This window comes from Myodes glareolus, chromosome 3, assembly GCF_982192425.1.
Source record: "Myodes glareolus chromosome 3, mMyoGla1.1, whole genome shotgun sequence".
Classification (NCBI taxonomy): domain Eukaryota; kingdom Metazoa; phylum Chordata; class Mammalia; order Rodentia; family Cricetidae; genus Myodes; species Myodes glareolus.
The window spans coordinates 64613912-64638044 of NC_142028.1; the positions used below are offsets into that span (position 1 = coordinate 64613912).

At 48.2% G+C, this 24133-nt stretch overlaps 1 protein-coding gene across 1 annotated transcript in view; it reads right to left on the reverse strand.

Moving 5' to 3' along the window:
• Positions 1-1003: 1003 nt before the first annotated feature.
• The window catches only part of Spocd1 (SPOC domain containing 1), a 28480-nt gene continuing 5350 nt past the window's right edge, over positions 1004-24133 (reverse strand). The window contains exons 2-14 of the mRNA XM_085685918.2: positions 11474-11515; positions 10288-10431; positions 9811-9868; positions 9550-9628; positions 8663-8822; positions 8438-8554; positions 6612-6737; positions 4527-4710; positions 4236-4386; positions 3772-3907; positions 3245-3334; positions 2436-2622; positions 1004-1736 (exon numbers count right to left, since the gene is read on the reverse strand). Coding sequence (XP_085542044.2) covers positions 1099-1736; positions 2436-2622; positions 3245-3334; positions 3772-3907; positions 4236-4386; positions 4527-4710; positions 6612-6737; positions 8438-8554; positions 8663-8822; positions 9550-9628; positions 9811-9868; positions 10288-10431; positions 11474-11515 — 2112 coding nt within the window. The 3' untranslated portion in view covers positions 1004-1098. The remainder of the gene's footprint in view (positions 1737-2435; positions 2623-3244; positions 3335-3771; positions 3908-4235; positions 4387-4526; positions 4711-6611; positions 6738-8437; positions 8555-8662; positions 8823-9549; positions 9629-9810; positions 9869-10287; positions 10432-11473; positions 11516-24133) is intronic.

Consider the following 24133-nt stretch of genomic DNA (forward strand, 5'->3'; position numbering starts at 1 on the left):
ACACACACACACACACACACACACACACACACACACACACATAATACACTTATTAGAACGGCTTCCAAGCTGAGGCCCAGCTAGTCTAACAACAGCTGCCTACCAATGCAGAGTCCAAGAATCCAGTCGTTGCTCATTCTACAAGGCGAGGGGATGTCTCAGCTGGTCTTCAGTGTACGCCAAATCCCTAAGAAGTAGGCTCTAATGCCAGTGAAGGACTGAACTCACTAGTGAAAGCAAGCAGGCAGAAAGCAAACTTCCTTCTTCCACATCCTTTACACAGGCTGAAGGTGTGGCCCAGATTAAAGGTGGACTTTCTACCTCAAAGATCCGGATTAGAAGTGAGTCTTCCCACTTCAAATGATTTAATTAATAAAAAAAAATCCTTACAAGGTGTGCTCAGCCATTTGGATTTTAGTTAATTCCAGATGTGATCAAGCTGACAGGCAAGAATAGACATCAAGGGCTGGGCGGTGGTGGTGTACACCTTTAACCCCAGCACTCAGGAGACAGAGTCAGGTGGATCCCTGAGTTCAAGACCAACCTGGTCTACAGAGCAAGTTTCCAGGGGACCAGGGTTACACAGAGAAACCTTGTCTCCAAAAACCAAAAATGAACAAAATAAAATAGCCATCACTGACAGGATCTCACTGTGGAACTCGGGCTGGCCCGGAACTCGGGCTGGCCTGGAACTCGCTATGTAGAACAATCTGGACTCCAACTCAAGAGATCTCTCTACCTGTCCCTGCCTCCAGAGTACTGGGATTAAATGTGTGCACACCCACACCTGACTCAGAGTATTTTTTAAATGCCTCCAGAAGCCACATAGCAAAACCTTTGTCCTGGGACAAACTGATGATGGTTCAGGACCCCTGATCAGCAATGGGGGAGGTCATGCCTTTGTGGTAAAAAAAATATATACATTTTCAAAGATACTTCAAGCCACACCTGGATGGGACTAGAGATGCTCCTACACAACCATCAGACACCATTTTTATTTTGCCAAGTTTTTATAGAACCAAAAATCAACATCAAACAGGTTGCAGAGCAGATACAAACTGGGCAGGAGGAAGCGGGGCTGACTCACCTCTCTCTCATTCAGCACTGGTAAGGGAACGAACACTCCTGTTCTGATGGATCCGAAGGGTCAGAGCCAGTTCCATCCACAGGGCCCACAGGAGGGTCTGGGATTGGCTCATGGGGGTCTGGAACTGCAGATACTGCAGAAGATGGGAGTAGGGGCTCTTGGCCTGGGGGCCACAGCGAAGCCTGGAACTGGTGGCTCATGCTCACTAAGATATTGAGGTGCTGGAGTATGTCTTGGTGGAAACAGGAGGCCCTATGGAGGGGTTGTCCATGACCAACACCAGGGAAAACTGGTCTACCTGAATTGGGATGTTGGGGGTGGCTCCAGCTTGCTTCTGGGGACTGCTGTTCCCACCTAGGTTGTTGCCTCCCCCTGACTCTGGGGAGGCTCTGCCAGGCACAAACATTCCTTGGAGTCAGGCTGCCCTTGGCCAAGCTCTGCTTTGGGGCCTCCTCGTGGGAAGGTGATCCTCTCAGGGTGGCCTCTGAAATACTGTCCTCTGGCTGGTAGCATCTCTTCTCCACTCTTTTGCTGAAGGAGACAGTCTTTGGAACCTTGTTCCACAGAGGGCTGGACATGGCTATGTCCGGAAGTCCATCCTTAGGGAACAACACAGCTAGTAACAGGCTCGGGTGAGTGGTTTCAAGACCTAAGAAGAGGCGAAGGAAGGGTCCCAAGACCTGGAGGAAGTCAGCATGAATTCCCCAAAAGCTGCAGTGGATCTGCAAGGTTGTTCATGAGAACCTCCTGGCAGTGAGATTGGGGGAAAGCAAGCAGACAAGCAAGACTGGCTCAGAAGGCTTGGCCTAGGTGATCAAGGGTTACCTAGCAGAGAGTGGAGCGGGGATGGCTTGACCTCAAGGCTTAACAGTCTATGCCACCCCGGAAGGTGGTGTATCATCTGTCTTTGTGCCTACTACAAAGCCAAGCAATTACTTATTGTACAACGAATGAACGAGAGTTGAATGGCTGTGGGCTGGGCAGTATCATAGGGGGAGACCTTGCGAACGCAGAAGGTGTACCTGGACTAGCTGGCAACTATGTCCCAAGACAAGCTGGGCTTTTGCCCAGAACCGCCTCATGGAGACTATGTCATTCTGCCTCCAATACTGGGAATTGCAGCTCAGAAAGGTGTTAAAGCTGTTCTGAGTCCCTAGAGTCCTCTTCCATAGGTGCTTTCCTAGGGCCACGTCTAGACTGATCCTTGCCCTGAAGCCAGGCCTGGCTAATGCGGCTGCAGAGTCACACCTATTCCTCCCGGCTTTGTCTGCATCTGCCTCTGTCCTGCTAAACCTGGGTCAAGCCTGGCTGCTCTGTAGCCCTATTCGGGTGTATACTCAGTTCTCACCTGGGCCCCCTAGAGGGCGCAGTCTGGCTGGCAGAGGCTGAAAGGCGGGCAGAGGTAGCAGGACCATCTTCACATGCTGCACAGTCGCCAGGCAGTGGCGTTGTTTGTTGTTGAGGTAGGAGTAGAGCACGCGGTAGTTGTGGATGTCCTGAGACCCATGGGGACACAGTCTGGCCACGCAAATATCCTGGGATACAAAAGGAAGTGGCAAAGAAGACCTCATCCTCTTGGCCTGCAGGCATACTTAGACTCAACAGGACAACAGTTCTCAACCTTCCTAAAACTGAGACCCTTTAATACAGTTCCTCATGTTGTGGTGACCGCCCTCCAGCCATAAAATTATTTTTTTTAAAAAAGGTTTATTTATGTATTTATTTATTATGTATACAGTGCTTTGTCTGTATGTGTGCCTGCAGGCCAGAAGAGGGCACCAGATCTCATTACAGAGGGTTGTGAGCCACCAAGTGGTTGCTGGGAACTGAACTCAGGACCTCTGGAAGAGCAGCCAGTGTTCTTAATCTCCGAGCCATCTCTCCAGTCCCATAAGATTATTTCTGTTGCTACTTCATAGCTGTGAGTTTTGCAACTGCTATGAATCAGAATGTAAACATCTGATTATGCAGGATATCTCATATGCGGCCTCCCTGGCGGTGGCAACCCACAGGTTGAGAACCACTGCTCTAGGAAGAAGCCAGAGAGGGGGGAACTTGCACAGGGTCACTAGTGAGTCTGGGAACTAGGGGGGGAGGGGAGGAAGGAGCTAAGAAGGAGAGGCAAAAAGAGAGGGTTCCTAAGAGCAGATAGGTTACCTTTGTTTTGGCTGCGCACGTGCTGTCCAGAAGATCCCAAAGGTCATTTGGAGGGAGGCAGCCTGCTGAGCGAATGACCTCCGGCAGAGCCTGGGGGCAGGTGGTCGGTCAGCACCCAGCTTCCCACCCTTTTAGGCAGTTTTATTTCCCATTACCTCAAGCAAAGCCTGATGAGAAGTGTAGACAAAGTATCTGAACCCTCAGGGACTCTCCCAGAGAGCTCTACGGCCCCTGAAGACCTACAGGTTGTCCTGGCCAAAGTCTAAAAGGTCCTCCCTCACTGTTAATCAGCCAGTTATTCAACCATCACTCTGAAACCCTCTTGCGACCTGAGGGGCTCCAGGATGCTCTCCCAGAGCCCCCCTTGCCTTAGGCCTTGAGGGTGAGAGAGCTATCACATTCAGTGTGTCGACGCCCTCATGAAGAGCTAGCCCATAGCTCACTGGTGATCTGTAGAAGCGATGGATGAATTACCAACGGGGCTGAGCGGTGTGTGAGGGGGTCCTTTGTAAGCAGAAGTGGAGTACCTGGAGAAGCTGGCAACTGTGTCCTGAAATCAGCTGGGCCTTGGCCCGGAATGGCTTGATAGAGAACATGTCTAGTGAGCCTTCCCAGGGCGGAGGGCTGGGAGGAACATCTTTGGGCTCAGCAGGTATCTGGAGCCTAGAAGGAGGGACAGGGCAGGGACCAGCAGAGTCATTCATCAGGATGTCCCCAGCACCCCTTCCTCTGCAGAGTCAGTACTGCATTCTCACTGCGGAGACCTGTGCACTGAGCCTTGTGCAGAGGGAGCCAGGAGACCGCATGAGTTCCATTTCACAGATAGAAAAACAGGCTCACGAACCCGGAAAGACTTAAGGTCATGAAGGAAGAAAGCTCCTGCAGCGTGTATATGTTATTGCTTCAGCTGGTGGCCTCTCCCACCCATGCTGCTGAGCCGCTCACCTCCCCTGTCACTAGCACAGAGCCCTGAAGGTTCCCAGTCCCCTACCCATCCTGTGGTTCCTTGGAAGATGTCTCCCCAGCCTTGAGCATCTCTGGAGAGGACACAGGAGCTAGACTTGGGGCGTTCTGGATGGCATTTTCCTCCTTATTCATGATGGCTCTGGAGGAGTCTGGCAGTTTAGTTGAGGATTTCCAATCTGCAGAAGCAACAATTGCTGTGAGCAGGCAGAGACAGAAAACAGCCCACAGCCTGACAGCCAAGACGAGCCAGCTTCATGCCAAGGTGACCTGTAGCACAGGCAACCCCATTCTGCCTCCTGTGAACTGGGCTACCCACCCATGCTGTGGCTGACGCCCACATGTGGCTCCAGACAGCTACTATTGATGCCCCTCCGGCCTTCCTTCCTGTCCTTGCAGATGTGGCAGTTTGAGTCCCAGAAGTGGTGCTGATGCTGATCTGCAGTGTCCTCCAGTAGGGTCGTCAGGGCCGGTGGGCTGTACTCTCGGGGCATCATGGGTTCCTGGAAAGCACGGGGCCAGAGAGGGACAGATGGCAATGTGGCCAGGGAGGCCAGCAGTCCTCTACGGGTAGAGAGCTTCAGGAATATGTGGTTTATTTTTCTAAATATGCTTTTTTAATATTCTAAGACACTGGAAATTCGTAAAGAAAACTTGGGAAATCAAAAAACTGAAAAACTGCCAGGCGGTGGTGGAGCACAACTTTAATCCTATCACTTGAAAGGCAGAGGCAGGTGGAATTCTGTGAGTTCGAGACCACCCTGGTCTACAAAGCTAGTTCCAGGACAGCTAGGGCTACACAGAGAAACCCTGTCCTGTTCAGACAACTGTTGAGATGCCGGGCACTCCTTATCATAGTTTTTCTACGCAGACAGTCTGGAGGTCCTTTCTATAATAGCTGGGGTCAAGTATTCTTTGTTCTCTCATTTTGCCCATTAATTGCAATAGAGACATTTGCCCCCTTCTCTAGACCCTGTGGACAGACTGTGGGGCAGACTGTCACCTGCACTGCCAGTCACCAATCAGGAACCCTGAAAGCGTCTGTCTTCACGCACAAAGTGCTTCCCAAAATTCTGCATCCTTTCCTTAGGTCAAGTTCTCAGAAGCAGGTGACAGAACCCAGAGGAGCAAACCTTTGAATCACTGTTCCCCTCGTAATAGAAATCCTTTTCAGTACAGACGCAGGCTGCGTCCAGAGGTTTTGGAGGGATCCTCGAAATGTTGCCAGGTTCACATCTCTGCTCCACTCCTGGCCAGTACACTAAGCTTAGTCAATGGCTTGGGTTTCAGAAAGGCACGGACTGTGTCAGTGATTGCCGTGCTCAAATGAGGTGCCGTTTGTAAGAGGGGCACATGGCAGGTACTCAATATGGAGTAAAGATTGCTCTTCTCTGTCACCTTCCCCTTCTCCTCCGCCATCTCCTCTCTCTCCCTTCCCCTGAAGCTCTTCTCTGCATGGTTCCAGTCCCTCTCCAGTGTTGACACTCAGCCTCTTGAGGGAATGTGACTTGGGGTGGGCTGGGGAGCAGCTGCTCCCCCTGAGGGCTCCTCTCTGCACGGGCACTCATTCTTCTTGGCCTGGATATGAGGCGTGGGGGGGGAGTGCAAAGTGGGGGGCCTCTATTTTGTCTTGTCATGCCCTCTGCCATGTCCCCCCAAGGCCTAGCACCCAAGAGGGGTTTTAACAACTCTGTACTGAGGAAATGAACACAAGCGAAGGGATTTGCCTGCCTTCTGCCAGTCTCCTGATCAGAAACACACACAACCAGGAGATAACTAATCTATGGAGACCCCAGTCAAGCCAGAGTGGCCTTCTGAGGGTGATGAATGTAAGGCAAAGGTCACAGAACATTGAGATGCCGGCTAACCAAGCTTTCTGGAGCAGAGAAGGTACTATACTAACAGGCTCTGGGCAAAATGGAGGGGCTCCGCTGTGGAATGGTAAAGGATGCGCCAGGGAATGAAGTTGACCCATCAATGAGAGGCATAGATGTTAGGCCTCCTCCAGGTACAAGGACAAGGTGAGAAGGTCCTCTGTCTAGACTGCCCAGGGTGTGGGGTCATTCCCTGCCTGTGGCAACTCCAAGCAAATAAACCCACGAATAAAACAAGTCTCTATCTTTCACATCTAGAAAAGTCACTGCCTGAAGTCAGAATGGCTGGGGTTCGGGTGACTGCAATGACCAGCCTTAGTGCCCCTCCTGCAAGTGTTCTGGAGTTAGGTGGAAAGAAGGGAGACCAGCCCCAGGCCAATTGCCACCACCCGTTCTCATGCTTTGAGCATGAACAGCCAGGGTCACAGACCCTACTAAACCTAGAACATGGGGTCCATGGAGTAAGCAGTGATCTTGCTCAGGGACCCACAGGAGTGGGGTACCTGTGCCTAAGTCAGGTTGTCCCTTACCATCAGGTCCTCCAGGGTCAGCATCTGGTCTGAGTCCCGTGGGATCTCTACCTCACCCTTGTGAGTCAGCTTGGAGGTGGGAAGTCTATACAGCTCCTTCTGTTGTTGCTCAATGATGTCCAGGCCCTGCAGAGGGCATGGCAAACTCAGCCAGGGCATCGGCCCACCGAGCTCCCAGTCACTCCCTTCCCCGCTTCAAGGTTCCTCCCTTGGCAGCTCCCCTCCTTTTCAAGCCTGGCTCTGTACACCGAGAAAGTCTGCCCCTCAGCCCCACCCCTCCAGGTGCCACTCACTGAAGTCCCCCCTCCTCTAGGAAGTCTTCACCCAAGTCAATTAATGCCTCTGGATGCCCCACCCACCTCCACCCTGAGGAGGCTGTGGTGTCTGGAACAAACTGAGTCCCAGATGGGCCACTAATAAAGATGTAAGGATTAGTTTGACTTTGGGCCACCATTTAGTTTCCCTAAAGTTCAGTTTATCTATTCTCTGGGGATTAAGAACACAGTATTAAACAGCATACGGAGAAGGCCCAGCCTAGTCCAAGGCTCACAGTCACCCCTAGCTGGCTGCCACTGTTGTTATCGGTGTCACCTGAACTGGAGGCCTGTCTCTCCTTTCCTAATGGCGCAGGAAGATGGGGGTCCTGCACCTCCACACCCAGGCAGGTGGGCTCCATGATGACATGAGCCCTGTACCCAAAAAGGCCCCCACTTGATTCAGGCTCTGTGTTCGTTACCTTAAAATTCTTCACATGTGGGCATGCATGTTAGCGGATGGCTGGATGCATGTGGATGTGTGTACATGCGCCCATGGAAGCCAGAGATTATCTTTGATGTCCTTCCTCAGGAGCCATCCGCCTTGCTTTTTGAGACAAGGTCTCTCTAGGCGAGGCTTGCTAGCAAGTCCCAGGATCCGTCCATCTCCACCTCCCCAGCCAACACTGGGATTACAAATGCATGCCGCCATGCTGGATTTTTTTACATGAATACTGGAGCTCGAACTCGGGGCTTCATGCATGTGTGGCAAGCACTCCGCTGGCTGAGCTCCCTTCCCAGCTCCCCACCCTGGAATTATTTTGGTTTGATTTGGTTTGGTTTGGTTTTTCCAGACAGGGTTTCTCTATGTAGCCCTGACGGTCCTGGAACTTGCTCTGTAGACCAGGCTGGTCTCGAACTCAGTGAGATTCTCCTGCCTCTGCCTCCCGAATGCTGAAATTAAAGGCGCTCCACCACCGCCCCACTCACCCTGGAGTTCTTCATGGTTGTTTCACAGAGGCCTCGCTGACCTCAAACCACACAGCTGTTCCCATCCTATGACACCACCAGAGCTGAACAGAAACTTAGCTGAGAAAATGGAATCACTTTCCTCCTCAGCACCTCAACTCTGGACCAGTCTGGTCAGCCTCTGGCTAACATGCAGCAGGCCAAAAGCCAGCTCAATGCCCTATCTTTTCTGCTTCCAGTGTTCCATGTAGGGTGAGATCATGGGCCAGGCAGGGTACAGGAGGATTTAACGGAGGAGGGTGGAGCTGTGGGACCCCCTCTCCCAAACCTGAGGTTAGGATGGGAAGAAGACCACTGGCAACTTCCTCACGAAAGTCCTCCCACCCCCATACAACCCAACTCCACAGAGAAACACGAGTGTGGCCTCTTTTCCTACCTTTATCCTGAAGACTCTCCCTCCGGCCTGCTTTCTGTTTCCTCCAGCTTCTTCTCAATCCTGACTGTCCGTCCGTCTGTCCTGCTCCCTCTGTTCCCACCTTCCACTGCAGGGCCACCCCCAACAGGGCCCTCCCACCTCTCTGGCTCATCTGTGCGGCAGCTCACCCTTCTTTCCTCCTGGTCCCGCCAGCGGGACAGCTCCTTGGGGGCCAGCTGGATTGAACTCATCTGCACCAGGTCATGAGGGCTGACATCACAGTGCGCCACTTTGAGAAACAGGTCCTGTTGGGGAAGAAAATGCACCATTTCACCCTGAAAGCACCCACTCCAACCCACTGCTCGTGGTGTCCCCAAGGGAGGACTGGGCAGGCTGCACCTCCCCCAGCTCACGGAGTTTCGAGGATCTTTCAGGTTGAAGAGCAGGCTGCGGTACTTGGTCTTGTAGCGGAGGTTGGTGTCCTGGGTCAGGTGGAAGAGGGCCGCCTCAATGTCCTCCGCAATGCCTGCTACCTCCTCTTCCCTCAGCAGCAGGTCTGGAAGCTCCTGGACACTATGAAGACAAGCAAGCCTTTAGCAGGGAAGCTGTCCACTCATTTAACCCCAGGAGGAAATGCAGGGGTAGGGGACAGGGGCTGGTCTACCTCCTCTCTACTGTGGGTATTTCCCCATGGACCCGGTAACTCCCACCCCAGCCCTGGAAAGAAATGGTGTATCTTCCATTTACATAGAGAGCACTCAGAGTTCAGGGCTCATCCTAAGGCTACACAATGGACCAGTGAGAATACATGTGTCAAAGCCAGGCTCCTGGGTCCTGCTAGAGGAGCTGGGTCTGTGTGGAAAGGATTAAGCCTGAGGTTGGGGGTTAAGGAATCAACCAAAGCAAAGAACCCAACTGGGGTGGGAACAATGAAACACCAACCAAGGGACCAAGGGATGGACAGACATAACCCTGATCTACTACTGAGTTGCTGTGTAGCCTTTGCCAGTTCCTGCCCTCTCTGTGCTTGCTCTTGCCATCTGTGCGTGAGGACCTCAAAGGGCTCAGACCTTTAGACCCTCCCAGCCCAGAGGCTCACTGCTTACAGACACATGGTTCACATTTCAGCTCGCCACTAGCTGTGTGAGTCAGTGACCTCCCGGTACCAAATGTGTTTTCACACACACACACACACACACACACACGCACACACACACACACACACACTCAAATGTGGCCCTGCCCAGAGTTACACAGAACAGCTGTCAGCACAGCTGGGAGGTAGGGAGCAGAGCCTTACCGAGTCCATAACACCTCCTGCATTGTACGGACCACGGTGGCTCGCACTCCAACATCCAGAGGCATAGTCTCCTGCTCACCTGGGGTAGGGGAATGTGTCATGTGATCCCAGAGACTTCAAGAAGCATGAGGAGGGGCAGACTTTAGGGGGCTTAGATTCCCCTCAAGGACCTAGGATCCCAGTTCTTTGGGGGGAGAACTTTGGGCTGATAGTGACAGGAGTCGGGATGAGCATCCTCCCACAAGCTCCGTGGACCATCACCTGCGTCCTCGGTCCCCGGCTGAAGAGGTTCCTCATTCTCCATTTCTGGGAGGTCACACTATGGAGAGAGAGAAGCGTAGTGGAGAAGTCCACTCCAGCCAAAGCTGCCTTGTGCCCCACAGGAGCTGCACTTACTCATGGCCCCTCAGCCTCTACGGAGAGATCCCTAAGGAGCTTTGGAATGAAGGAGGCACTCTCTGGTCCTATATCCAATAGATGGCTGGGAACCCTGGTGCAGCAGGACTTGTGGGGTCAGCCAAGATCACATTAGAGCCTTTCCAGACACAATGGAAACCCAGATCCCTATGTCCCCAAACTCCCACAGAGCCCAGGCCAGCAGCCAAGTGGGGCTAACCTACCTCGAAACACTAATCTGTGAGACCTCAGCCAAGTCACCCCATCCTGGGCCTCAGCGACATCATGTGGAAGGTAGCCATGGAGGCAAGATTAATCACTAGACCCTAGCTAGTTCTGTACCTGACAACTGGCAGAGTGGGAAGCCATGGGCCTCCTCTGCCTCCTGGCTGAGCTGACCGCCAAGTCCTCCAGAGTTTCAAGCTGCCCCCCTGGCTGGCTGTTGTTGAAGGCTCCCAGGAGCTGGATCACCGGCCCAGAGCAGACCTGCAGGGACAGAGTCCGTCAATGCTCTGACCAAAATAGTCCCTGCCCTGGCTTCGGTTGTTTATTGCCACTGGCCTCCACTAGCCAGTGACCTTCATAAGACAGAGTCAGTGCTACTACACCCCCAAAGTCCACAAAGACCTGGGATACAGTAGGGCTCGCTAAGTGTCTGCTGTCTGGCCAGCCTCTGTTCCAGAAAAAGCCATCTGTCCCTGCACTGACTCTCTTCACCTCCCCCTAACTTCCCAGCCCCGTTCAGAACCAACAGGCACTACATTAGGACCCTGGTCACCCTCCTCCTGACCCTCCATCAGAAAGGACACACCTATCCTGACTCCACCTCTTCCTGCTCAAAGATCTCCCGTGCCTCTATCAGAGACTCACTGTAAAACTAAAGCCACTACCACCTATGTATTGTCCCTGAGAGGAATCTCTTCATGGCTATTTAAAGTGGTGAGTAGCCAGGCAGTGGTGGCCCACGCCTTTAATCCCAGCACTCGAGAGGAAGAGGCAGGCAAGTATCTGTGAGTTCAAGGCCAGCCTGATCTACAGAGTGAGTTCCAGGACAGTCAGGACTACACAGAGTGCCTGACATATTGGTCCCTTTTTACCACTACTCCCAGGAAACAGAGATTCTTTGGCACCTAGAAGTGTGCCTTCTCAGGATTGGTGGTAGATAGAGGGTGAGTGGGTTGTTGTACAAGACAGTCAATGCTTCCTCCTTTCCTTGCTTCCTTTGGACTTTTGTCTCTTTAAAAAGTGCATTTTAAATCTTTTTAGTATGTTACAAATCACGAGAATTGTGTTGGAAGCATGTGTGTGTATGTGCATGCATGCATGCATGCATTTGTATGCACACGTGTGTGTGTGTGTGTGTGAGTTGGGCTGAAAGGTTGGAGAGAAACCGAAGTCTAAGCTTCGACATCACTGAGGTAAGGGGAGGGTCGGGGGAGAGGGCTCAGAGCCTCTGCTGAGGGGGACAGGCCACTCCCATCCCAGAGGGAAGGAGGATGCAGGGTGGTGATGATGGGAAAGGACCTACGTAGTACACGAGCTTCACTCCGCAGGGGACTCTCAACGCTTCCTTAAAGAAAAAAAATAAAGAGAGCATAGAAATTAGAACCCAGAGGACCATGAACCCCCCACCCCCGAGAATTCACAGGAATGGCGGTTGGCCGGGCTGGCACTTCTTATGGGGGCACTGCTAGTACTTATGTTGCATCCAGACTGTAAGCTCTGTGTGATCACTGAACAGGGGAGGGAGCTGTTTAAAAATTGTGCTCCTGGGGGCCTGGAGGGGGCCCCCTGCAAGGACTCACTTGTTGCCCCAGACCGCGAGGAGTGATACGCTCTGATACCACCTCACAGAGGAGGAAACCGAGGCTTCGACCAGCTGTAAAAAGTCCTACGCTACTTACTGAGCTGGGCAGTTAGTGCTGGAACTTAATTCTCCCTGATTCCGCAGGCCCTGCCCTACACTGTGGGGCAACGTGGAGCTGTGGAAAGATTCATGGAATGATGTCGTGATGTGTTATTGGGAGAAAAGGGGGGAAAATAGGTTAGAAAACAGTGTCTGTTGCATAAGCCCATTTATGTAAATATATATTTATAGATGCAAAATAGATGTTATCTCCAGAGAATGAATTCCAGGGAGACTTTCACTTTCTACATGTGAACACTTGGGAATTGATGTTATTCAAAATGAGCACGTATTTCTCTCATAACCAGAAACATATTTTTTATTAAAAAGCAAGTGCAGAACAATATACGTAGCATGCCACCGTTTGCGTTCCAGAGAGAATGAATTTTTAAATGTGTATTTGCTTGACTACACATAAAATATATCTGGAAGTCTCTGCAGATCCTAATAGTCCTGGCTGCTGGCGGAAAAGGCACTGGGTGTGGGGAGAGAGACTCTGCCCTTGGTTTCTTTTTCAAACCATGAGATGAATCAGCCTTAAAAAAAAATAGTTGAGAAAAAGGGACCTGGGTGCGGGGAGGCAGCAGAGGTATTAGGCCAGGCTTTCCTTCATAGTTGAAAGCCTCTGGCTGGTCTCTGGACTCAGGGGTCCCTTCCACGAGTCCCACGAGGCTTGGTCTCTCAATGCAGCAGACGGAAACAGAACAGGATGGGTGTATAATATTGTTAAAGCAAGAGAAGAGCAAAAGGGAAAAGATGAAAACAATCAGATTCCGTAGGGAACCAAACACAATTTCTGGAAATAAAAACATAATTAAAATTAAAAACTCAGGGTATAGGTTTAATAGCATATTAGACACAGCTGAAGCCAATTAATGAGCTGGGAGATAGATTTCAAGAAATTATCCAGAATAGTCATAGCGCAGAGACTGTGGAGCAAAGTCAAGAAGATGCAAATGATAGGAGTGAGCGGGACTAATTAATCTAACTAATTAGGAGAGAGGGAAGAAAATCTGGTGGAAGCAACACTTGAAGGTACACAGCGAAGAGTTTTTCCAGAACGGATGAAAGACAACAATTCACAGGTTTAAAAAGTCCTGTGGAGTTCAAACAGGAAAATTAAAGGAATCTCACACCTACAGACATCAATCCCCAGTAATCAGGGAATTCAGAAAGCACCAGGAGAGGGGCTGGGGAGGTTGTTCAAAATCTCTTCCAGAGGACCAGAAGTTCTGTGCCCAGCATCCATGCCTAATGGCTCCCAACTGCCTGCAACTCCAGGTCCAAGGAGAGCCAGTGACCTCACTGGCCTCCAAATGTTCTCGAGCACACACACACACACGCACACACACACACACACACACACACACACACACAGTTTAAAAGGGGGTTGCTGGTGAGATGGCTCGGGGATTAAGAGTACTTAAAGTTCTTGCAGAGGACTGGGGTTCAGTTCCCAGCACCCACATTAAGCAACTCACCAACCACCTATAACTCCAATTCCAAGGGACCTGACACCCTTTCTGGCTACACAGGTACCTACATCCACAGGGTATCTAGACACATACAGTGCACATACGGACACATCAATCTTTAAAACATAAGTATATAATTCTTAAAATCAGAAAGAAAAAATAATTGCCCACAAGAACGTTAAAACAGTCGGCTACTGTGGAGAACAGTGTTGGAGCTCTAAACTCCCTTCACCAGCCTCAAGGCTGCACCAATACTGTCATTAACGCATCCAACACAAGAAGAAACCGAGGCACAGAAGTTTAACTAGCCAGCAAACCAAAGACCCAGCCAGTCTGATTCTAGAAGGCCCCACCGTCACTCACCGTGCTACAACACTCACTAAACGACACTGTGCCTATGAAGGGGGCGGACACTTAGCCAAACCCCCAGGGTTAAGAAGGAAAAGCAGAAGACAGCAGGAGATTCTTTCCAAGGTGCTCAAATAAAGCAATCATCAACAGTCCACTGTCGACCTTTTTGGAGCATAAAATGAGAAAATGCAGCATAGAGGGAAACAGAAGCTGCTTTTCTATATAATTGTATGTTACTTGGGAAAAGAAAGTACTTAAGGCAAAATGAACCAAAAAGACCAAAAATTTAAAAATGCTCAAGGATGAACCTGAGTTGGAAGGAAAGACAAATTATCCCACATAGGAAAGACGAGCTGCAATGAGGAACTTTGTGCCAAGAGAAAAAAAAAATGTTGTGTTGAACCTAAACATTGTCTAGAATTACAATGATGGTGTGTAATTTGGGGGATTAAAAGCATAAGAAAGGACCAATTTACTGGATAACTATAGTCCACAAACTGGATGGCGCGTGCTTAGAATTAAACCATCTCAAGGCCTCTCTACCACTCAGAGGAAGATGCAGCCTCTGGTGACTAAATTAATAGTCTTAAAATTCCCTGAGGGCCACTGAGAGGGCACAGCAGGGCACAGTGAGGTGGACAGAACAGATACAGATAAACCAGCAGCTGTAAGAACGCACCGTGGTATGGTAGCAAGTGCTGCAATCTCAGACACTGAGGCAAGAGGACCACGAGTTAGAGGCCAGTTTGGGCTATATAAAATCATATCTCAAATGAAAAAAGTAATACAAAAATGAATTAATATTTCAGACAATTACAAAAATTATCAGGTTTTAATTATTTATTCACTTATTAGAAAAGATGTTTATTTACTCCATTGCGAGGTGTGCAAATTTGCTCCATTTCTGGACAGGGTAGAAAAAGAAAGAAAATACAGCTGGATGGTGCACACCTTTAATTCCAGCAGGCAGAGGGAGGCGGAACTCTGTGAGTTCAAGGCCAGCCTTGTTTACAGAATGAGTTCCAGGACTGTCCAGGCTAAGTCCAGAGAAACCCTGCCTCCAAAAACGAAAAAAAGAGCCAGGCCGTGGTGGCACTCAGGAGGCAGAGACAGGCGGATCTCTGTGAATTCAAGGCCAGCCTGGTCTACAAAAGCTAGTTCCAGGACAGGCTCCAAAGCAACACAGAGAAACCCTGTCTCAAAAAACCAAAACAAAACCAAGAAAAAAAAAAAAAGAAAGGAAGGAAGGAAGGGAGAGAGGAAGGAAGTCCAGTCATGAAGCATAAGTGTTATTTCTAAAATATAATGATGAAAAAAGTCAAAAAGCCAAGAGACAAAATGGAGTAACTTGAGATCAGGCATGTGCCAAGCACTACAAAGTACTGGAGCGATATTAACAGCCAATAAGAGACTTCAGAGCCAGAATCATATAAACCAAAGGCTTCGCGCCAAAGGCTTCGCGACTCAGCGATAAGCAGGTCCACAGAGCTACAGCTTGGAACTTCTGAGCATCAAATAACAGTCTCAAAAGCTAGGAAGCGAACGCTGACAGAACTACAGGTAAAAGGCAAATTCACCATTACCACAAGCAGGTATCTCTGAATCAAGCTGACTGAACAACGGGCAGGAACAAAAAAGATTTGATGAAACAAATAACCAACTGCTTTAACGTACATAGACAATACCGCCCCTAACAACTACAGGGCACACATTCTTTTCAAATATGCATGCAACATACATAATTACGCTGCACAGCTAGGCCAAAAACCAAAGATTAGCAAATTTCAAAAGATTGGTATTATTTATTTAATGAGGATTTGCCTGCATGTAAGAGAGCCATGTGTGTGCCTATTGCTCAAGATGGCCAGAAGAGGGCGCTGGATCTCCTAGAACTAGAGTTAACAGGTAGCCATAACCCCCCTGTGGATCCAGAACTGAACCTGGATCCTCTGCATGAGCAGCAAGTGCTCTTAACACTAAATCATCTGTGGTGGTTTGAATGAGAATGCCCCCATAGGGTCATATGTTTGAGTACTTGGTCTCCAATTGGTGGAACTGTTTGGGAAGGATTAGAAGGTGTGGCCTTGTTGGAGGGGGTGTGTCACTGGGGACCAGCTTTGAGGTTTCAAAAGACTGTGGGATTCTGCGTGTCTCTGTCTCCTGGTTGTAGATCAAGTTGTGGGCTCTCAACTGTTCCTTTGCTCCATCATCAGATTTTTGGTTTGGTTGGTTGGTTGGTTTTTTGAGACAGGGTTTCTCTGTGTAGCTCTGGCTGTCCTGGAACTTTCTCTGTAGACCTTTGAACTTCTATAGACTCTGAAGTCTCTGAAACCACAGACCAAAAGTAACACTTTATTCTGTCAGTTACGTTGACCATGCTGTTTTCTCACAGCAACAGAAAAGTAATTAAGGGCTGGAGAGGGCTCAATAGTTAGAGCACTTTTGACTCTGGCCACATGACGGCTCTCAACTGTGTGTAACTCTCATTCTAATGTCTGCTGCCCTCTTCTGCACTCTGAAGAGACTGCACCCACACGGCACGCCTACAAACAATGCAGCAAAACACTCAGGCACACAAAACAAACATTTTAAAACAGAAGATGAGGGAAAAGGAGAATAAGGGAAGAATGGAACCCTGACTTTATATGACACAAAGACACTTTATAATAAAGTTATACAATATTGAGGCTGAGGAAAAGGCGAAAGCCTGTGGGTGCTGCAAAAGCGATCTTTAAAAGGTTCATTTAGGCTCTAAGTGACTTTATTGGATAAAAAGGAAATTATGAACTAAGTACCATTTTAAGGCATTATGAAATAATGTGCCGGAGAAAGACAGTGCTGGAAACGGAAAACAGATCAACAAAAGCAAACACGGACTGTCTGAAGAAAACAGTTCCCTGGCCAGGATGATCCCAGAAGAGGGAGAGAACCACTGGACAGAGCTGGAATGAGCAATTATGAACACACAGCAATGAAAAGGCAAGACGCCATTGTGAAATACTCATGCCAATGCGCCAGCGAATCTGTAAACGCAGATAACATGGACACATGTCTGGAAAAACACAACTCAACAAAAGCGACTCTGCATAATTAGTACAATGGAGATGCAGGAAAGACTGGCTCCCTCTTCCTGGACATTGGGCAGCGGTAAGCAGAATGCTAAGGTGTTGTTAAAATCTGCTCGAGTTACCAAGTCACTGTTAGTGATAAGTCGGGGGGGGTTTATTACGTCTACTTATTTAGAGGGGCATGCTGTGGAGGTGATAGCAGCTCATGAGTATTATCTCCTCCATCATTTGGATTTTGGGGATCAAACTCAGGTCCCCCAAGTTTGGTGGCAAGCACCTTGACTTACTAAGCCATATTACTGGCCCCATCTTCTGTAAGTTTGTACTCTAAGTACCTCTTCTGAAGTTCACCTTCCTCTTATTAAGATGCTGGTGATGAGGCGACCCGACGCCCTGGTTAACAGCCGCTGGACTCTCACTTGCTGCCTTGAGCAAACAGACTGTTAGTCCAACAGGCAGCCTGACTGTCTCTTATCGGTACCAGAATACTCCACGAATATCCTTTCTTTAAAAAAAAAGAAAAAGAAAAGCCCTACAGGATGTTCTGGAGAGAGGTCAGCAGGCAAGAACACCAAATGCTCTTTCAGAGGACGTGGTTTGATTCCAAGCACCCAGAGTGGCTCACAAGCACCTATAACTTCAGTTCCAGGGGTCTGATGTTCTCTTCTGGCCTCTATGAGTATCATGTATGCACATAGAGCACAGACATATATGCAAGCAAAGCACCACACACATTTTCAAAAATGAATAAATCTTTAAAACAAACAAACTACAGGCTATAGCAGCTCATCGCTGAGGCCCTGAAAGACAGCCTCTATCAGACGCGAGCACACATCCCAGTGAACTCCAGACCACCCTGTAACTATGGCCACGAAGGCCAACAGGGAGCAATTTTCCCAGTGTGCCATCAGAAGGAAGGTTGTGACTGGCACTAAGAAAGTCTGGGATTGGCCCAAACAAATGACTGTGATTGGTCCAAAACAAACAGCTGTGATTGGTCCTCCCAAAAGTCTTAATGATTGTGGTTGGTGTTAAAAGTCTCAACTATGAATTTAAAAAAAAAGGGGGGGGGCTGGAGAGATGGCTCAGTGGTTAAGAGCATTGCCTGCTCTTCCAAAGGTCCTGAGTTCAATTCCCGGCAACCACATGGTGGCTCACAACCATCTGTGATGAGGTCTGGTGCCCTCTTCTGGCCTACAGGCACACACGCAGAAAGAATATTGTATACATAATAAATAAATAAATAAATAATTTTTTTTTAAAAAAAAGAAAAAGAAAAAGAAAAGAAGAAAGAAAGAAATGTTTGTGATTGATCCAAACACCCTTTCTCAGGCTGTAGATTCTATAGAAGTCAGCCATGCAGTCCCCAGAGAAATGGCTGCGAGACACTAGCCTACGCTGCCTCTCTGATGCTGTAACATTAGACCCAATAAAGGCGTCTCTCAAATGGGCTTTTCATGTCCACCTTCAGGAGCATGGGCCAAACTGGTAACACAACAGAAGTTGCAGCAGCAACAGCGGCAGGTGGTAACAGCTCAAGAGGAACCAGTCGAGAAAGAACAGGACCATCAAGGCAAAGGGACAAGAGAAAACTCTGAAAGCTGAGGCTGCAGGAAAAGAAAATACTGTAAAGACCCGGAGAAGAGTCACTACAGGCCCTGGTTGCCAGAAGAATTCCATGAAGCTGCCAAACAAAGCTGTATTAGGCCCAAGGGCCTCAGACCCAAGACTGAGAACTCTAACACTGGCTGCTGGGGGTGTTAATGTCCAAGGAATCCTGCCTCCCTAGGCTACGGTGCGGCTGTAAAACGCTGAGGAATCTCAATACCTAGACCTGTCTGAAAGTTGCAAAGCCATTTGCAAGCAAGGGCAGAAGAATTCCAACTTCTTAGGCCCATCCAGGAACCATTACCTCATAGGAGAAAAAGGCTGATACCTGAGGCCTACAGAAGAACCTCGGGTAGGAGGTATCTCTTGCTGTGGCTCCCACCTGCCTACTGCCTCCAGAGGCCAGCACTTGACCCACCATTTATTTTTCGATTTTTCAAGAGACTCACCATTTCTATCTGGATAGAAAGAAAGACCAGCCAGCGAGCTGACTCATAACACAACTGCAACCATAGGGCACACCCAATCCACAGGAAGGAAGCATTTCTCCTGAAGGAACTACCATTCTAGGGGTTTTGTTTGTTTGTTTGTTTGTTTAAATAATTTATTTAGATTTGTTTTATATGCATTGGTGAGAAGGAGTTGGAGCCCCGGGCACTGAAGCTATAGACAGTCGTAAGTTGCCATGTGGTTGCTGGGAATCGAACCCTGGTCCTCTGCAAGAGCAGTCAGTGCTCTTAACACCTGAGCCGTCTCTCCAGCCCTGTTTGCTTTAAACCAATGCTCTATTCCCACAACGTCCAAAAATCGAATAATTCCAGTTTCATCGACTTTACTCCCGAGGACAACACGACCCACAGATCAGTCATTTCAGGGCAGTTAGCTCGTCAACTGAAGTGGCAAAAGATTGCAAGCAAATTATTAACGAGATCTTGGAAAATAGGAAACACACACACACACACACACACACACACACACACACACACAAATACCCACCAGGACATTATCAAGTTGTGTTTGTTTCAGTAAGGCAAAATAGGCTTAACATTTAAAAACTCATTAACTCTCCTACATTAATAAATTAGGGGGTAAAAGTCATATGATTATCTCCCCAAATGCACTGTGCATCCAGAATAATTAGCAATCTGGGAACAGAAAAAAGCTTCCCCAGCCCGCTAAAGAGCATCAGAAGGAAAACACTTCAGACATGAAACCATGAACAATTTCATTTAACGCTCAGAACAAATCAAAATCCCCACAACCAGCTTTCCCCGGGGTTACATTAATGCAGCAGGTGAGGAGGGGGAAGGGACGGCACAAAGGACTGTAAAGGAAGAAACACCACTGCCATTTGTCCACATGGAACACAGAAACAGCCAAACAGATAAATTACATGAATTAGTAAGAGTTCAGCAAGATTCCTACATACAAAATCAATAAGCGAAAATCAATCACGTTTTTTTTTTTAATGCCAGCAACAGTCAGACATTGTAATTTTTAAAGTTACCACATCAGAAAAGCATCGAAAGTGGACAGTGTGGGCCTCTGACAGAAAGCGCACACCACCACCAGGAAGTGGCATCAGGTTCTCGCTGAACTGATTTGAACACCATTTTGCAGGGACGATGGGGAATGGAAGAGGGAGGGAGTTGGTTGTCCGCAGCCTGACTGTACTGAGAGACACCGGAACAGCATGTAAAGCACACTTCCGAGAGACCTGTGAAAGATGAACGCATGGCGGGAGGACCATCCTAATTGTGGCCAGCACCATCCCGTTGGCTGGAAGCCTAGATGGAACAAAAGGGTAAGAGGAAGTCTGTAGCAAGGGTGATCCATCCAATTCCTGGCCACCGTGTGCCCACTCTGCTCCACCCTGACCTCCCTGCCATGGTGGATGAAAACCTCTGAAGTCCCATGCCAAAATAAATCCTCCATGGGGTGGCTCTTCTCCTGAGTTTTTTTCACAGCGATGGGAAAGCACACATAAGGGCCATGTTTAACTATGGAACAGGAACTCAATCAATTATAGAATAAACAACCTCATTTCTTCGGCTTGCAAGAAAACAAGACAAGAGATGTGGGTTAGAGGAAACCTGAAGGGCTTACCAATCACCTAAAAGGTCCAGACTTTGTTTGGACCCAACGTTAAAAGGCAAACTATAAAGATAATCAGGAACAGACATGGTGGAGCATGCTTCACCTTTATCCTAGCACTAAGGAGGCAGAGGCTGGTGGAAGATGAGCTTGAGGCTAGCCTGGTCTACACAGGGAGACCCTATCTCAAAAATAATATATGTTATGGTATATATGCATACATAAACACACATTAGAATTAGGAGCTGGGGGTGTAAGTCAGTAGGTAGACTACTCACCTAACATGCACAAAGCCCTGGGTTCCATCCCCAGCACATAAGCCAGGCACAGTGGTTCACTCCTGTAATCCCAGCTCTTAGGAGCTTCAGGAGTTCAATGTCATCCTCATCTACAGACTGAGATTCAGACCAGTCAGGGCTACACGAGACCCTTGTCTCAAAATATTCTGTTTCATTAACGGCTCTAGGCCAACCCAGATAAATAAAACCATGTCTGAAAATAATATTAATTAATTAATTAGATAGAACAAATGACCATCTACTAGAAGGCTGGTACTGAATGAACATTCAATTGTTAATACTGATAGAATTGTTGCCAGATTAAAGGTAAAGTGACACTTGGTGGCTCTGGTTGGGTGAGAGCACACAGGGTTTCAGAAATCATCTTCTGTCAAGGGCTACAGAGAAAACACAGCCAGCGACAAAGATTGTGTCTCGTTGACCAAACTCTATGCAGGGGCCTTCGAGTGCTCCTCTGAACTAGGTCTCAAACTTATGTCTATAAGGACTTAAAAGCTCAGGACTATATCCCTAAGATGGCCCTAGACTTAAATTATCTGTCTGAGGAAACCCAAGAGCGCCCCTCAAGTTCACGGTTTATCCCTGCCAATATCTGAAGGGCTCCTATACTTGATATCTGTCATCTACAAGAAAAATTACTCTGTGGACATCTATACCAACCAGCACTCTGGGATTTTCACTTCCCTGACCAAGTCCCTGCCTGCCCCGTCCCTTGTCCTCTTTAAAACTCACCGTTGTTTCTGTACAGGAAGTTGAGCTCAGTATACACTACACACTTCCTTCTACCGAACTAGCCATCCCTGACAAAAATCTGTGCTGACCACCTAACCAGCACCAGATTTAAAAAAAAAAGTCTTTGATGTTGGCTATACAGTCCTTGTCTGAACTGCTCAACTCTGACACGCCACCACAAGCAATTCAAAAACATACAGCCATGGTAACTTACATGCCAGGTGGCACAGCCAATTCATGAACCAAAACATATCAGCCGGGCACCACTTACAACCTATGTTTATATGTATTAATTTTTCATAATAAAAAGATAGCTAAAATGTTTTATTTAGGAATAACCCTGGGGAAAATTGATGTATAAAATTTAAAGAAAAAACAAAACAAAACTGTACTAAAAGAGATTCCAGAAAAATCAAACAATCACAGAGGTGCACCATGTTCAGAGACCTGGTACTATGGAGATGTTATTCCTCCTCAAGTTGACTGACAGTTCAATACAGCACCAACTGAAGTCTCACCAGGCTCGGGGAGGCTGTAAACGGACAACAAATTCTAATACGGATAAGAAAGAGCCAACGTAACATAGGTGGGGCAGCATGGTGAAACTGGAACTCCAGTCCCACATAGGCACAGCAGCTTAATCTGTGATGGCGCTGACACAGCTGTAAGCAAGGAAGGACCGGCTCGACCAGCAGATGGTGCTGGGATGGCTGCGTTTACCTGGATCCCTAGCCCATGCCAGTCAAAACTCAGTTTCGGATAGATTACCACTGCCAAACAAAACGCAGGCCATACTCACAGCAGTGTGTTTGTCCTGTATGTTCTGCAAAGTGAAGTAGGCCAGCTTCCAAGCAAGAATGAGGTGTCTACTGGAAACAGATTCATGGAGACTGGAAGTAAAATATGCCGGGCAGTGGTGGCACACACCTTTAATCCCAGCACTCGGGAGGCAGAGGCAGGCTGATCTCTGAGTACAAGGCCAGCCAGGTCTACAGAGCAAGTTCTAGGGACGGCCAAGAATACCGAGAAACCCCATCTCAGAAAAAATAAAAGTAGGTAAAATGTGGTTACCAGGGCCTGGGGGTAAACAGGAATGGGAAATTACTGTTTGATAGGTAGAGAGATTCAGTTGTGGGATGCATGTGTGTGCACGTGCGTGTGCACATGTATATAAAGGTTCTGATAGTTATATAAATGTACTGAATGCCACTGACCTGTATACTTAAAAAATGATTAACACCCAAACTTTCTATTGTGTGTGTTTTTGTTGTTGTTGTTTTGTTTTGTTTTTCAAGACAGGATTTCTATGTGTAGCCCTGGCTGTCCTGGAACTCACTCTATAAACCAGGCTGGCCTCAAACTCAAAAAGATCCTCCTACTTCTGCTTCCTGAGTGTTGGGATTAAAGACGTGCACCAGCACCACTTGACAGTTGTGTGTATTTTACACACACACATACACAAATTTAAGAATTTCATTCCTTAACAGATACTGTAAGAAAAGCAAAATTGTGGGCTGGAGAGTCCTTGGCTCAGAGGTTAAGAGAGCTTGCTATTCTCATAAAGGAGTTGAGTTCAGTTCCCAGCACCCACATGAATCACATCCTGTAACTCTTGCTCCTGGGGATATGATGCCCTCTTCTGACCTTTTCTCATGTGCACCCACTCCCATGTGCACAAACCCACACACACCCACAAAAGAAATAAAATAAACCTTTCTCTTTAAGTGAAATCATGAGGTTTCACCCTTCGAGAATATATGTGTAAATAATAACTGAAAAGGAATTGTATCCAGAATATATGAAAAATTTCTACGTGTTCACAAAAAGTTAACTAACACCAAAAAAAAAAAACATTTTTTAGAGAAAGTTTTAACAGGGATGGCTAAAACAGGTGAAAGATTTCTTGTATTAGGGAATTAACATGAAGATAAAACCAAGACCACAGAGACAGGCTATCTATCTCTGCTTTGGCAAAAATTAAAGACTGACTGCAGCAGGTGTCAGTAAAGATGTGGAATGACTGGAACGTGTCTACACTGGTGGGGTGCACACTGTTTCAATCACTGTACGGCCCCAGCACCCTGAACACACCTGACCTCAGCCACTTTGGGGAGTACCTGGAAATCCAACTCCAGAGACCGTGCCCTCTGAAGATACTCTTGGTCAGCTATGCCAAAAGAGCAGACGCTGTGCGCAGCATCTCCACGTGTGATAAAAACAAAACAACAACAACAAAACCCCCACCACACGACAAAGTCCCAAATGCTGTAACTATAACTGTGCCATATGCGTGCGGCGAGGACCCGCTGCTACCATTTACGATCTGTGCGATCTTCAGAAAGCTAGTTAGTCTTTCTGCGCCTCAGTTTTCCCATCATCAAAATGGACACACCACCAGCCTCTGCCTCACAGTGCTGATGCAGGAATGACAACCTTAAGACAAGTCAAGCTTTCTCTACCAACATTGATGCCGTAGGTTCCTCGGCTCCTGCCTCAGAAGGACTCCCTCCTGACATGCACCTCTCCACTTCTTCCAAACAGCAACTTCTCTGCAGATCTTCCTCACCCCTCCCCGGGCAGACCTACTGCTCTACCCTGTGACACCCCAGCTGCCCGGCTCAGGGCTGCTATGCATACCCTGCTCTGGTCCCGCCA